The sequence below is a fragment of the Sphaeramia orbicularis genome, chromosome 21 (assembly GCF_902148855.1).
Source record: "Sphaeramia orbicularis chromosome 21, fSphaOr1.1, whole genome shotgun sequence".
NCBI lineage: Eukaryota > Metazoa > Chordata > Actinopteri > Kurtiformes > Apogonidae > Sphaeramia > Sphaeramia orbicularis.
Window position 1 is genome coordinate 9,449,963 of NC_043977.1, and position 13,014 is coordinate 9,462,976.

A 13,014-nucleotide genomic window follows, 5' to 3' on the forward strand; every position below is an offset into this window, starting at 1 on the left:
TCTCTAAGGCATTTTAGAGTCAAAGATAACAGTTTAAACCAAACTAACCAATGCAATATTTACCCCAATATAAAACTATATTCTGACATTAGTCATTATTGTTTTGTATCCCACACTCCTGTTAGAAAAAAACACCTGAATTCAACGTGTCCACTTACTTTTGGAGGTATCAAGTAGATTTTATCATCCATCAGAAAACACACACTGAAAAAAGGTCAAGTGGTTAAAAAAACCCAAAGCATCATGAATATTAATGTGAGTCAGATGTGATGGACAGAAGGAGGTCAGAGTGTGTCTGTGGATTCAAACACTGGCCGACTGGACGTTTTAGTCCAGATTTAGACATAAAAGGATGTCCACATCATGTCTCCTCTCAGACGCCACAAAATCAAACTCATGTCATCAATAATCAGATGGATTTAATCTGTTCTTCTGCTTCATCCTTTAACTAATATGATAATATAATCATATAATCATAACGAAAACCACAAATAATCATTGGTTTCAACTAAACAGTTCAGTTTTTATTTGTTTTCATCTTGTTTTGTAAAAAATGTTTTGACATGCTTTTGTCTTGTTTTATATGTAGCTTTGATTTTTTTTACTGTAACTTTTTTCTTTAATCTTAAATTTGAAATTTATTTGCATTTTGTTACATTTTTTAACATAGTTTTTGTTGCATTGTTACATTTTTAGTCAGTTCTCTATTAATATTATGATTATGATGATGATGGTTATTATTATTATTATTATTATTAATAGTAGTAATATTAGCAGTAGTAGTATTAGTTTTCTTTAAATGTCTTTTTTATCTGGTCTTTTTACAAATAATGTCAACTCACAAATTACTTTATTGTTTCTTCAACTCTCACTTGTTTCCAAAAAATCTACATCATGTGACAATTTTCCTTTATATAATTATGATCAATATTATCATTATAGTTCTTATTTATTTTCCCACGGTCTGTGAATGCAGCATAAATGACAGAAACATTAAGCATAAAGAGAAACAACAGGTAACAAATTAGACCACGACACCATTCACACAAATACACAAAAAAAGACACACAACATACAGACACACAACACAGACACACTTAGACACACATAAATACACTGAAGTCACACACACTAATGCACACAGACAAACACAGACCCACCCACACACACACACACACACACACACACACACACACACACACACACACACACACACACCACCATCTGTCGTCATACCTGCTGTAACCTACTGAACTGCACTCTGTCCACCTGTCTGTCCACCTGTCTGTCTCTCATCTGTCTGTCTCTCTGGACAGAATCTGATTTCCTCACCATATGGCCCGTTGTGTGTCAGTGTGTGTGTTTTTGTGTACATGTGCAGGATTAAAGTCAGTGTGTCATCGAGATCAAACCCACAGCTTCAAGAAGACGCTTTAGTTTAGAAACCCTAACCCTGAACAGATCAGTCAGGACGTGTACGATCTGAGTTTTGAGGATCTAGAATGTGTAGGATCTGACTGTCAAGGATCTAGAACAAGGGTGTCCAATCCTGGTCCTCAAGAGCTACTATCCTGCATGTTGTAGATGTGTCCCTCTTCTAACACACCTGATTCAAATGATAAGCCTATCATAAAGCTCTGCAGAAGCCTGATACTGACCTTCAGGTGTACTGGAAGAGGGAAACATCTAAAACATGCAGGATAGTAGCCCTCCAGGACCAGGACTGCCCACCCCTGATCTAGAACATATAGAAACTGACTGTCGAGAATCTAGAACACGTAGAAACTGACTGTTGAGGATCCAGAATGTGTAGGATCTGACTGTTAAGGATCACCTGTGTCCACCTGTCCTCACCTATGTTCACATGTGTTCACCTGTATTCACCTGTCCTCACCTGTGTTCACCTGTCCTCACCTGTCCTCACCTGTGTTCACCTGTCCTCACCTGTCCTCACCTGTGTTCACCTGTCCTCACCTGTCCTCACCTATGTCCACCTGTTCTCACCTATGTTCACCTGTCCTCACCTGTGTCCACCTGTGTTCACCTGTCCTCACCTATGTTCACCTGTCCTCACCTGTGTCCACCTGTGTTCACCTGTGTTCACCTGTGTCCACCTGTGTTCACCTGTGTTCACCTGTGTCCACCTGTGTTCACCTGTGTTCACCTGTGTCCACCTGTGTTCACCTATGTTCACCTGTCCTCACCTGTGTCCACCTGTGTTCACCTGTGTTCACCTGTGTCCACCTGTGTTCACCTGTGTTCACCTGTGTCCACCTGTGTTCACCTATGTTCACCTGTCCTCACCTGTGTCCACCTGTGTTCACCTGTGTTCACCTGTGTCCACCTGTGTTCACCTGTGTTCACCTGTGTTCACCTGTGTCCACCTGTGTTCACCTGTGTTCACCTGTCCTCACCTGTGTCCACCTGTGTTCACCTGTGTCCACCTGTGTCCACCTGTGTTCACCTGTGTCCACCTGTGTTCACCTGTGTTCACCTGTGTCCACCTGTTCTCACCTATGTTCACCTGTTCTCACCTATGTTCACCTGTTCTCACCTATGTTCACCTATGTCCACCTGTTCTCACCTATGTTCACCTGTGTTCACCTGTCCTCACCTATGTTCACCTGTTCTCACCTATGTTCACCTATGTTTACCTGTGTTCACCTGTTCTCATCTGTCCTCACCTATGTTCACCTGTGGGAACGCCGTCCCACCTGGGACTGATAACTGTGTTTCTTTTGTTCACAGGTGACTTTTACCTGTTCAGTCGTTCCATCTGTCACAGAAAACACACTCGGCCTCCGGTGTTTAATTATCGCCTCTGCCTCGCTTCAACCTGTCATTCAAACCTGCCGGCCCCGCCCCACCCGCTGCTGATTGGCTGACAGGTCCACCTGAGGGAAGGGGTCAGACTAAACCTGTGATTTAGTCTGAAACCGATCCCGCTGTTTGACATCTGTCCACTCATCCCTCCACTGACGCCACTATTTATCAGGGCCAGCAGCCAATCACAGCACAGATAGAGGAATGCACGCTCCTGATTGGGTGAGTGATGCTAAACAGGCCAAAACAAGTTAATAAAATAAAATTAAATAAATAAAAAAGTAACCAGAAAAGCACTCGGAGAGCGCAGACCTCCGCCAAGGCAGATCAGTGCCCCCCCGATCACTACCAAAATTTAATCATTTGTTCCTTGTGCCAGTATCAACATTTCCTGAAATTTTCATCCAAATCCATCCATAAGTTTTTGAGTTATCTTGCACACAGTAAAACAGACAGACAGACAGACAAACCAACACCGGAAAAAATATAACCTCCTTGGCAGAGGTAATAAAGCAGCCTGATTTTACTGGATTTTTTTATTTCATAGTAAGATGCTGGTAGTTTTTGCACTGAACTGAAGTAATGTCATACGCTGGTTCTGTACAGATACAGAAAAGGTAGAACCTACCTAGAACGATGTGTAGAGCTGCAGTGACCGGATCTCTGACTCCATGAACAGAACAGGAAACCACATCTGTAGAACCTGTAGGATGGAACAGCGTTTAAACATAACCTCCTGCAGTTTTATGTCAGTGTGTAGTATGTGGATCTAAAATCTATGGATCTATGATAAATGGATCTGTAATGAGTAGATCTATAATGTGGATCTTTAATATATAGATCTTTAATGTGTATCTGTAATATGTGGATCTACATGGCTCTTTAGTATGTAGATCTTTAACATGTATATCTATAATATGTGGATCTATAATAATGAATCTGTTGTATGTGTATCGCTAATATGTGTATCTATAACAGGTAGACTCTATATGTAGATTCTATAACATGTGGATCTATGTGGATTTGCATCCTGTCTCACCAGCAGGGATGATGCCCAGTGGTTTCACTGGTCTCACTGGTTTCTCTGGGGATCCGGCGTCCAACTGAGCCTTGAGGACCAGAGCATGGCACAGCTCGGCCACCGAACCGTCACCACCCACGCACACCACACTGAGACCACGGACACAGGTGAGACAGGTGAGACAGGTGAGGACCACAGACTGTATATAATAATAAATATGAACATAATAACCAATACATGCTCCCCCTAGTGGCTGGACGCAGAATATGTCACAAGCCCCACCCCCTTCATATTAAAACATGGTTGACAGTTCTGCTGACAAATCAGTCAGTATTTATTGTTCTGTTCTTCACCGTCATTGTGTTTGTTTGTGTTTCTCTGCAGTCTGACCATGAGGTAAAAAGGCTCCGCCCCTTCCCGAGCACGGGATTACCTGGGGCTTCCGTTGTCATGGTGACAGCCAGTCTAATTGGCAAATGTAGGTTTCAACCAAATCCTCACCAGAAGAACCACACACACACATACACACACACACACTCAAACGCACTCACACAAACACACTCAGTGCAGCTAGCTTAGCAACGCAAAGCTAATCTGCTCTAAGCACATTAAGGTTTATGAGGACTGAGCACAAAAGCTGCTTAAACACACAGAAACACACACACAGATGCACGCCTGCACGCACACACACACACACACACACACACAGGTCACCAGAGAGGATGATGGGAGTTTAATTACCTCTTTTTGTTAATTGCAGCTTGTTATTATCACTGTGTTGCGTGCTTTGAACACAGGAGGTTTGACCGTTGTCGTTATTTACACCACGTAACCGTTGACCTCTGACCTCACCTGTGTGTAATCAGTCTGGGTCAGTGTGTTTTGGTGTCACTTGCTTTATTTATCATACTGCGACTCGTCTATTAATGGAGAATGATGTTACAGTGTACCTTCCACACTGATCTATAATAAAATGATGAGACGCGAAAACCAGTGCTTTTAAGCCCCTCCCCTTTCCTGTCCATGTCCACTGTGTGTAATAAAGCTGAAAACAACAACACGATACGACTCATTTAACAAGTGTTGTCCAACATGAGCCAAAAATCCCAATTACACTCACAAGCTGCAGTTATTGATGTGTTTTATGTATTTGTTGTATTAATATAAAAGAGGATGTGATGAAAAACAAAGGGTTAAATAGTGAAATGTGTTCATAAGGAGAAAACGTGTAACAGGAAAAAACAGGAAGTATTTATGGGGAAAAAAATGACACTGACCCGTCGTATTCATCCAGTTTACATTCCTTCATCACAGAGAGAGAATGACCCTTCCTCTCCGTCACTGCAGCCAGACAGACACACAGACACACACACCCATACACACACAGACGCACACACACACAGACAGCAAAAGACAGAGGTAAACAGATGGACGGACACTGAGATGGACACAGATACTGTTCATGTTCATGTATGTGTGTGGTCACATGGTCACAGTGTCCGATGGACGCCATTAAAAAAAAAAGAAAGAAAAAAAACTGGGACAACGGATATCACACCATCTGGAAAGGAAAGGAAAGGAACAAGAAAAGGAGAGGAAGCAAAATTAAATGAAAGAAAACAAAATAAAACAAGGAGAAATGAGGAGAGGAGAATATGGAATGAAACAAAATGAAAGAAACAAGGAGTGAAAATGAAGAGGAAAAAGAAAAAAAAAATGGGGCAGATGGATATCACATCATCTGAAGAGGACGAGAAAGGAGGAGAGGAAATGAAATGTGAGGAAGCCGAAGAAACAAGGAGAGGAGAGGAAGCAAAATTTAACAAAACGAGAGGAGAGGAGAGGAGAGGAGAGGAAATGAAAGGAAACAAAACGAAATTACGAGAAATGAGGAGAGGAGAGGAAACAAAATGTCAACAGCAGACAAACTAAGAAGGTTTTCAACAAATTTAGTAAAAAAAAAAATGGAAAAAATATGTCATTGTTGTGTAGTTTTCTTCTAAAAAAAAAAGGCGACAAACGACACAATGGAAAAACACAAAGAAACTCAAAACATCTTCATGTTAAGTAGCGCCTCCTTGTGGTTCACAGGTCACTAAATTCCACCAGTGAAGAAGATGAAACGAACAGTTTAATGATCTATGTCGATGTTATGTCATGAATCTGACTGGTCACATGACCTCACATCTGTTTCAACCTGAACTTTTCACATATAAACAATAAACAAAACAAAAAAATTCCACGTAAAATGAAAATGTTCATACAGTTAATATGTTTCTTGTCTGACAAAGGGTTAAAATGGGAGAAGTGCATGCTGGGAAGCTGAATATTTACTGTTGTTATGTTTTATTAATTACTCCCAGTTACAACTCTTTGATTATCCAATAAACTCAGAAATTAAACATTATATTAGTTCCATTTTAGTATTAGTTTTAATATTATCTGTAATAGAATTATTATTGTGTTAAATGTGATGTTGTGTATTGATTGTGTTTCCAGTCTGTGGTTAAAAACAGTGTGATGTGATCTTTAGGACAGATGAGGAGGAGGAAGGAGGAGAGGAGCAGGTTGGCAACAGATGGGCTAAACCCCGCCTCCTGTATCAGGTTACCTAGCAACCAGAGACTGCCATTAACGGTGACCTTTGGACCCACACACAGATTTCACATCTTCTCTGACGTCGATAAAGTTTAGGAAACATTTCAGAGGATGGATGAATCAAACTAACGAACAACTGACGCTCAGGTTTCACGGTTCTCTGATGATGAGTCGGTTCTTTAAGGGTTAAACTGTGGTGGAACGTGTGAGACTGTGTTAAATAAACAGATGAAGCTGTGATGAAGCGACCTGTGATGTCAGTGTGGATGTCGGCCATCTTGAAGAGCGGCGCCACGTGGTCTCTGTAGATGTGGACCGCCTCCTTCCTGTGGCTGCTGGGGTTGATGAACACCTTCAGGAACCGGGGACGGACGTGGAACGCTGCAGACAGGAAGTACAGCACGAGTCATGAACGGACCAGAACAGTAGAAACAGAACATCCTGAAGGTCTACGTCCAGAACACGGACTTCAGGTGGAAGAAGGAGCATCAGATCTACCAAAAAGAACCAGCAGAACCATAAAGAACCATAAGGATCCAGCAGAACCCTAAAGAACCATGAAGAACAATAAAGAACCAGCAGAACCATAAAGAACCAGCAGAATCATAAAGAACCATTAAGAACCAGCAGAACCCAGCAGAACCATAAAGAATCAGCAGAATCATAAAGAACCAGCACAACCCTAAAGAACCATAAAGAACCAGCCAAACCATAAAGAACCATTAAGAACCAGCAGAACCCTAAACAACCAGTGGAACCATAACAAACCCTAAAGAACCACCAGGACCATAAAGAACCAGGTATAATGTCATCGTTCTTTGTCTTCACGTCAAGACACTGTCCCACATTCTGACATTTCATATAAATGTGATTGATCAATCCAATGATTAACATCAAGACAGTATTTTTTTCCTTTTAGCTCATTTCTGTTCATTTTCTTAATTCTCCTCCTTTTTCCTCATTTTATTGATTAGTTTGTTAGTTTTATTAAATTTTTAAATCTATTTTAATTACATCAATTATTTTGTTCATTTGTTTTAAATTTCTTGATTACTTTCTTAATTTTTGTTCATTTTCTTGATTTTTGTTAATTTTGTCTACTTTTTTTTTTAAATTTCTGTTCATTTTCTTGATTTTGTTGATTTGATAATTAATTTTTGTGAATTTTATTATTTTGTTCTGTTTTTGCACTTTCTTGACTAATTTTGTTTTCGTTCATTTTGTTTATTATTTTCTTCATTTCTGTTCATTAATTTTTTTTTATTTTGTTAATTTGATAGATTATTTTGTTAATTATTTTTGAGTATGTTGATTTTTATTGATTGTGTTTATTATTTTGTTGGTGTTTGCTCATTTTATTGATTATTTTGTTGATTTCTGCTCATTTTGTTTGTTATTTTTGCACATTTTGTTGATAGTCTAGACAGATCGTGGTCTTCTGGACCTGGCCTCCCAAAACCGGCCCAGGTCTGGGTGGATCAGGACCTGTGGACCGTTGGGTAATAAGAGCATCTCAGGGTTCAGACACAACAAACAGCCATGGGCGGAGGTTTGGTGAAATGGCGCCGGTGTGATGTCATCCTGGTTGTGGCTGACGGTTGGCGTTTTGTCAGTGTGTGGTTTCACGTATCGACTGCGAACTGAAAAAACACGCAGAGCGGCCCATCATTAGGCAGATTTAGAGACACATTATAAACCCCCCCGGACCCCCCCAGCTTGGATCAATACACACCGACAGACTCACACTGCTCCATTATCCACATCTGAGCCCTAATCTGGTCCCTGAAGGCCGGGACCCCGCCCCGTTAGTGACCCCACACACTGGGCCCCCCTCCCTGGCCCCGCCCTCCAAGGACTGAGGACCCTGTTCAGGATCCTCATCCGAAGATCCATTAGAAACCTTTAGTCCAGGTTCCTCAGACCTGGACCTGATGATACAGATATTCCACTTATAAAACGCAATCTGAGTTTATGACTAGAACAAGAACCATGAAAATTAACAAAAATAATTGGTGATCCACAAACAGACACTACACGTGTGTGTACATCCTGTTACTTCTTTACATTGTTGTCATTTTTTAGCAGCTGTTAAGTCATTTTCATCTGTTTTCCATTATTTTCAACAAAAATATACAAAATCTGCTTAAAATTAACAAAAGATGAAGAAAATGTTCTCATAATAAAAAAAATAAACAAAATAAGCAAGAAATTGAAGAAAATCATCAAAATTAAAGACAAATATTTCCATACTTTTCAACAAAATAAAAAAGAAACTTAAAATGAAATGAAATAGTCAGGAAATTTAACAACATAATCATCAAATTAATAACATAAACAAAAAGAAACAAAATAAACAACAACAAAAAAACCTTAACCAAAACAAAACACTGTTCAAGAAATTTCCAAAATTAACAAAATAAATAATACAATTCACAAAAAGTTTTTTTTTAAAAATTGCAAAACACATAAAATGAACAAAAATGAACTCATTAAACTACAAAATAAGCAACAAAATGCTAAAAAAAAAAAAAAATATATATATATATATATATTATACAAAGCAAGAAAATTAATGAAATGGTCAAGAAATTGAACAACATAATCATCAAATCAATAAAATCAAATTAACAAAAATAAACAAAACTGACCAAAACAAAAGTGCATAAACAAATTAGATAAAAATGAACAAAATAATCATCAAACTTCCTAAAAATGGACAGAAAATAAAAAACAAAACAAGCAACAAAATTATTTAAAAAAACAACAAAATGAGCATCTTTTTTAACATATTTTTTGTCTCATGCATTTTAAATGGTTTTCATCTTGTGTCTTTTATGTCATTTTCTTGTTTTTTACATAGTTTTCATCATTTCTGACGTCTACATCATCTTGTCCTTTTGTATGATTTAATGTCTGGTTTGTTTCACAAATAAATGTTAAACCTTTTTAGCTGTTTCTCCTGGTTCATGATTTTCTGCTTCAGTTTTAGTTTCGGGGTTCATCGGTCGGTGTTTGTCCAGGTGCGTGTTACATATTAACCACCGTCCCTGAAGTCACCATGTGTTTCCATAGTGACGCGGTGAGTGTCTCCGTCTCTGTGGGTTGTTGTCAGGACGTTTACTGTCACACACATCAGTACATTTTACCTCCGGTCACAGCATGAAGCAGCTGTTTGACCAAAAACTAAATAATGATATGATAAAAAGTGACCTGAGGAGGATGATGATGAAGACGATGAGGAGGAGGAAGAGGACAGAATGTGACAGAAATGTGGTTTAACATGGACTGTTTTTTTCTCGTACATATTTTAAAGCTTGATACCTAACCCTAACCCTGAGCTAAAAACAACCTGTTGATTCATTTATTTTAAAAAACAGAATGATAGAAACTAAACAACATAAAGACAAACTCAATCATATCTATATTCTGTCAAAACATGTGGCCTACATTACCCACAATCCGTCCTGACATGTAGCTATGGTAACTAATAATATATATACATATGTATTTTTGCAGTTTTTTAAAATTTAAATAGCAGTTTTTTTGTTTTATATCATCAGTTATTTTTCATTTTACTTCTTTTATCGAACACCGTGTGACTATGTATCAAATATGTCCTTTTCCAGTGTTTTTCCACAAATTAATGACAAATGAGCAAAATAATCAATTAAAAGAATAAGAAATTAATGACATAATCAAGAAATTGAACAAAAATAATCATCAAATTAATGAAATGAAAGAAAATGTTTTTAAATGACAAAACTGAAGAAAATAATCATCAAAGTTAATAAAAATGGACAAAATAATGAACAAAATCAACAAGACAATAAACAAAATAAGCAAAAAATAGCAAAAATTGAAAAAAAAAAAAAAAAAAAACAAGAAAAATCTAGAAAAATGAACTAAATAAAAAGCAAAATAAGCAAGAAAATGAGAAAAAATGAGCAAAAATTAAATTGTACACAGTAGACAACACAACTAAACAAAATCATCAGGAAAATTGTGAGGAAAAATTAGCAAAATAATAAAGAAAGTGACCAAAATAATTATCTAAAATAAAAAAATTAAAAAAAATTTAATATAGAATATCATTTAAAAAATGAAGAGAAATTAGCAAAAAATGAGAAATATTTTACAAAAAATGAACAAAGCAACAATGTGAACAAAAACTCAACAGACATAATGAACAGAATGTAAAAAAAATCTAAATGGACATAGTTTTGTCCATTGTCTTTTATGTCATTTTCATTGTTTTTACATACACTTTTTATACTTTTCATCATGTTTGACTTCTACATCATATTGTCCTACTGTATCTTCAAATATATGGTCTGTTTCATATATAAAAGTTGACTTTTTGGGCTGCATCTCCAGGTCCTGGATGACACTGAATTATAATAAATGTCTTTGTCTTTGTTTTTGTTTTTGTGTTTGTCTCGTATTCCCGCGTCTGTTTCCTGGTTCAGTTTCAGCTTCGGTGTTCATCAGTCGGTGTTTGTCCAGGTCCGTGTTACGTATTAACTCTTAATATGTGGTTTTATTTTAATTTGACATTAAAATCCTGTGATAAATAACTCTGTTCTCTGACTTTAACGTGGTCTGTATCTTATCTGCTTTTATCTTCCACATCCAGCAGCTTCCATTGCTCAGAAACTCAACACTTGACAACACCAGGATTGTTTACCATGGCAACGCTTTAGCGGCGCCATAGCAACGGGCCGCCGGCCGAGGCCACGAGATGCTGCGATGGATATTTGATCTGTCCATCTACATCTATTCATGGGTTTTTCTTCCCTATGAAACATCAACAAATGCAGTGACATCATCTCCTGAGGGACGAAGCAAATCGGCGACACATCAACGAACCACGACTGAAACACTGATCTACACGTGAGGACAAACAGGAAACACACGGACGCCAACGGAGGTGGACAATACGAACGTAAGGTCATCATCAGCACAACGTTCACATCAGTTCATATCGATAAACATCACAATTAATGACATACAAGATGTAATAAAACAAAAATTATGTAAAAAAAAAAAAAAAAAAAAAGGAAAAAATGGAAAACAGAATAAAAATATAAACAATAAAAAGTAACGAGACAATAATGACAGAAACAAATTAAAAACACAAAAATGGCAATAAAATGTAACAGCATGAAAGTGAAAAAACAGAAGCTAAAGATGCTAAAGCTAATCATGCATAAAAAATTATCTGATGAATATGAAACAAAATATGCAACATAATAACTCCAATAAAAACTACACTATAGCTATAAATAAAACTATGCAACAAAATTAAAAATAAAAACCTAAGACAAAAATGTTCTCAAAACTTAAAAAGAAAAACGGATAAAATATAAGATGAAAACAATGTCAACATATCAAGATAAACAATTTTTTTAAAAATAAGCAAAAATTTGCAAACATAAAAAACACGAGACAGAGCTGTCATTAAATTAATCATATTAATGATGCAACCAAAAAAGATTTGAAAAATAATGTAATAAGACAAAAACAAAACAAGATGAAAATATAAAAATGAGCAAAAACAATAATCATATTCGTTATATGATTATTGTTTCAAGTTATATTTATCAGTGTATTAGATTAGAAGTTGGACTTTTCACTTATTTTGATACGTGTTCTAAGTAATCTCGGGCTAGTCAGAACAGCTGATTGCAGTAAGACTGATGTCAGGCTAGCAGCCCACTACAGTTTGCTGGTTTGTTTACATCTAACTACCACAATTCCTTGCACTCAGGCAGGCCATGACCACATGAAACCGCAGCTTTTCCTATCCAATCTTTTTCTTTGTCGTTTTCAAAAAAAGTGCTCCATAAACACACAGTCTTTTCAGGAAATATCCGCGTCCCCACGAAACACAGCATTAGCCTGGTAAAAAATTGCTACAGCATTACTAACATAGCAGCCTTTTTCTTGGCAGTAACCTTCTCAAATACAGTTTTTGGTTTTAGACCTGTTGTTGGCACCTTTTCTGCTATAATGCTCCTAACGGACAAGTGTCTACTGTATTTTAATTTAGTATGCTAGCTAATATAGCTAGCCAAGCTCTTGCTCTGGCTTTGTTTCCTGTACAAGTACTCCAAGCCTCTGAGAACGCGCGATTCATGCACGAAGAGGGGTATGCGCAGAGGGGGGAGGGACAAATGGCAGTTGAGTTTGATAGACATATCACCATTCAATCATTTTGATGGGTCAGTTAAAATGATTGGATGGTGTTTTTTCAGTCCTGTCCATTCCACAGGTGACTAAAATGTTTTTATTTTTGTGTTACAGCATTTAATTAATTGTTTGCAATCGGGGTGTGAAGGGGATTTTAAGCAATATAGTAAAAAATGCTCCAGTAAAACATCTCCTACCCTACCTTTAAGTCAGATTTTGTGATTTAATGTATATTCTGTCCATTTTCTTAAACATTAATGCTCATAATGTGTTGGTCAAGGTCTGGGTCGAGGTCACATTAGGTCACGTGCAAGTTGAAATGAGGTAGCCATCGTCATGGTAACAGCAACAAACACACGATTTCGGTTAAAATCGCCAACGTT

General features: G+C 37.5%; 1 protein-coding gene across 4 annotated transcripts in view; it reads right to left on the reverse strand.

Moving 5' to 3' along the window:
• Positions 1-13,014, reverse strand: part of cerkl (CERK like autophagy regulator) — a 32,684-nt gene that overhangs the window by 6,861 nt on the left and 12,809 nt on the right. For all 4 annotated transcript variants that reach the window (XM_030125057.1, XM_030125055.1, XM_030125054.1 and 1 more), the window contains exons 4-7: positions 6,692-6,823; positions 5,122-5,185; positions 3,863-3,993; positions 3,452-3,526 (exon numbers count right to left, since the gene is read on the reverse strand). In XM_030125057.1, coding sequence (XP_029980917.1) covers positions 3,452-3,526; positions 3,863-3,993; positions 5,122-5,185; positions 6,692-6,823 — 402 coding nt within the window. The remainder of the gene's footprint in view (positions 1-3,451; positions 3,527-3,862; positions 3,994-5,121; positions 5,186-6,691; positions 6,824-13,014) is intronic.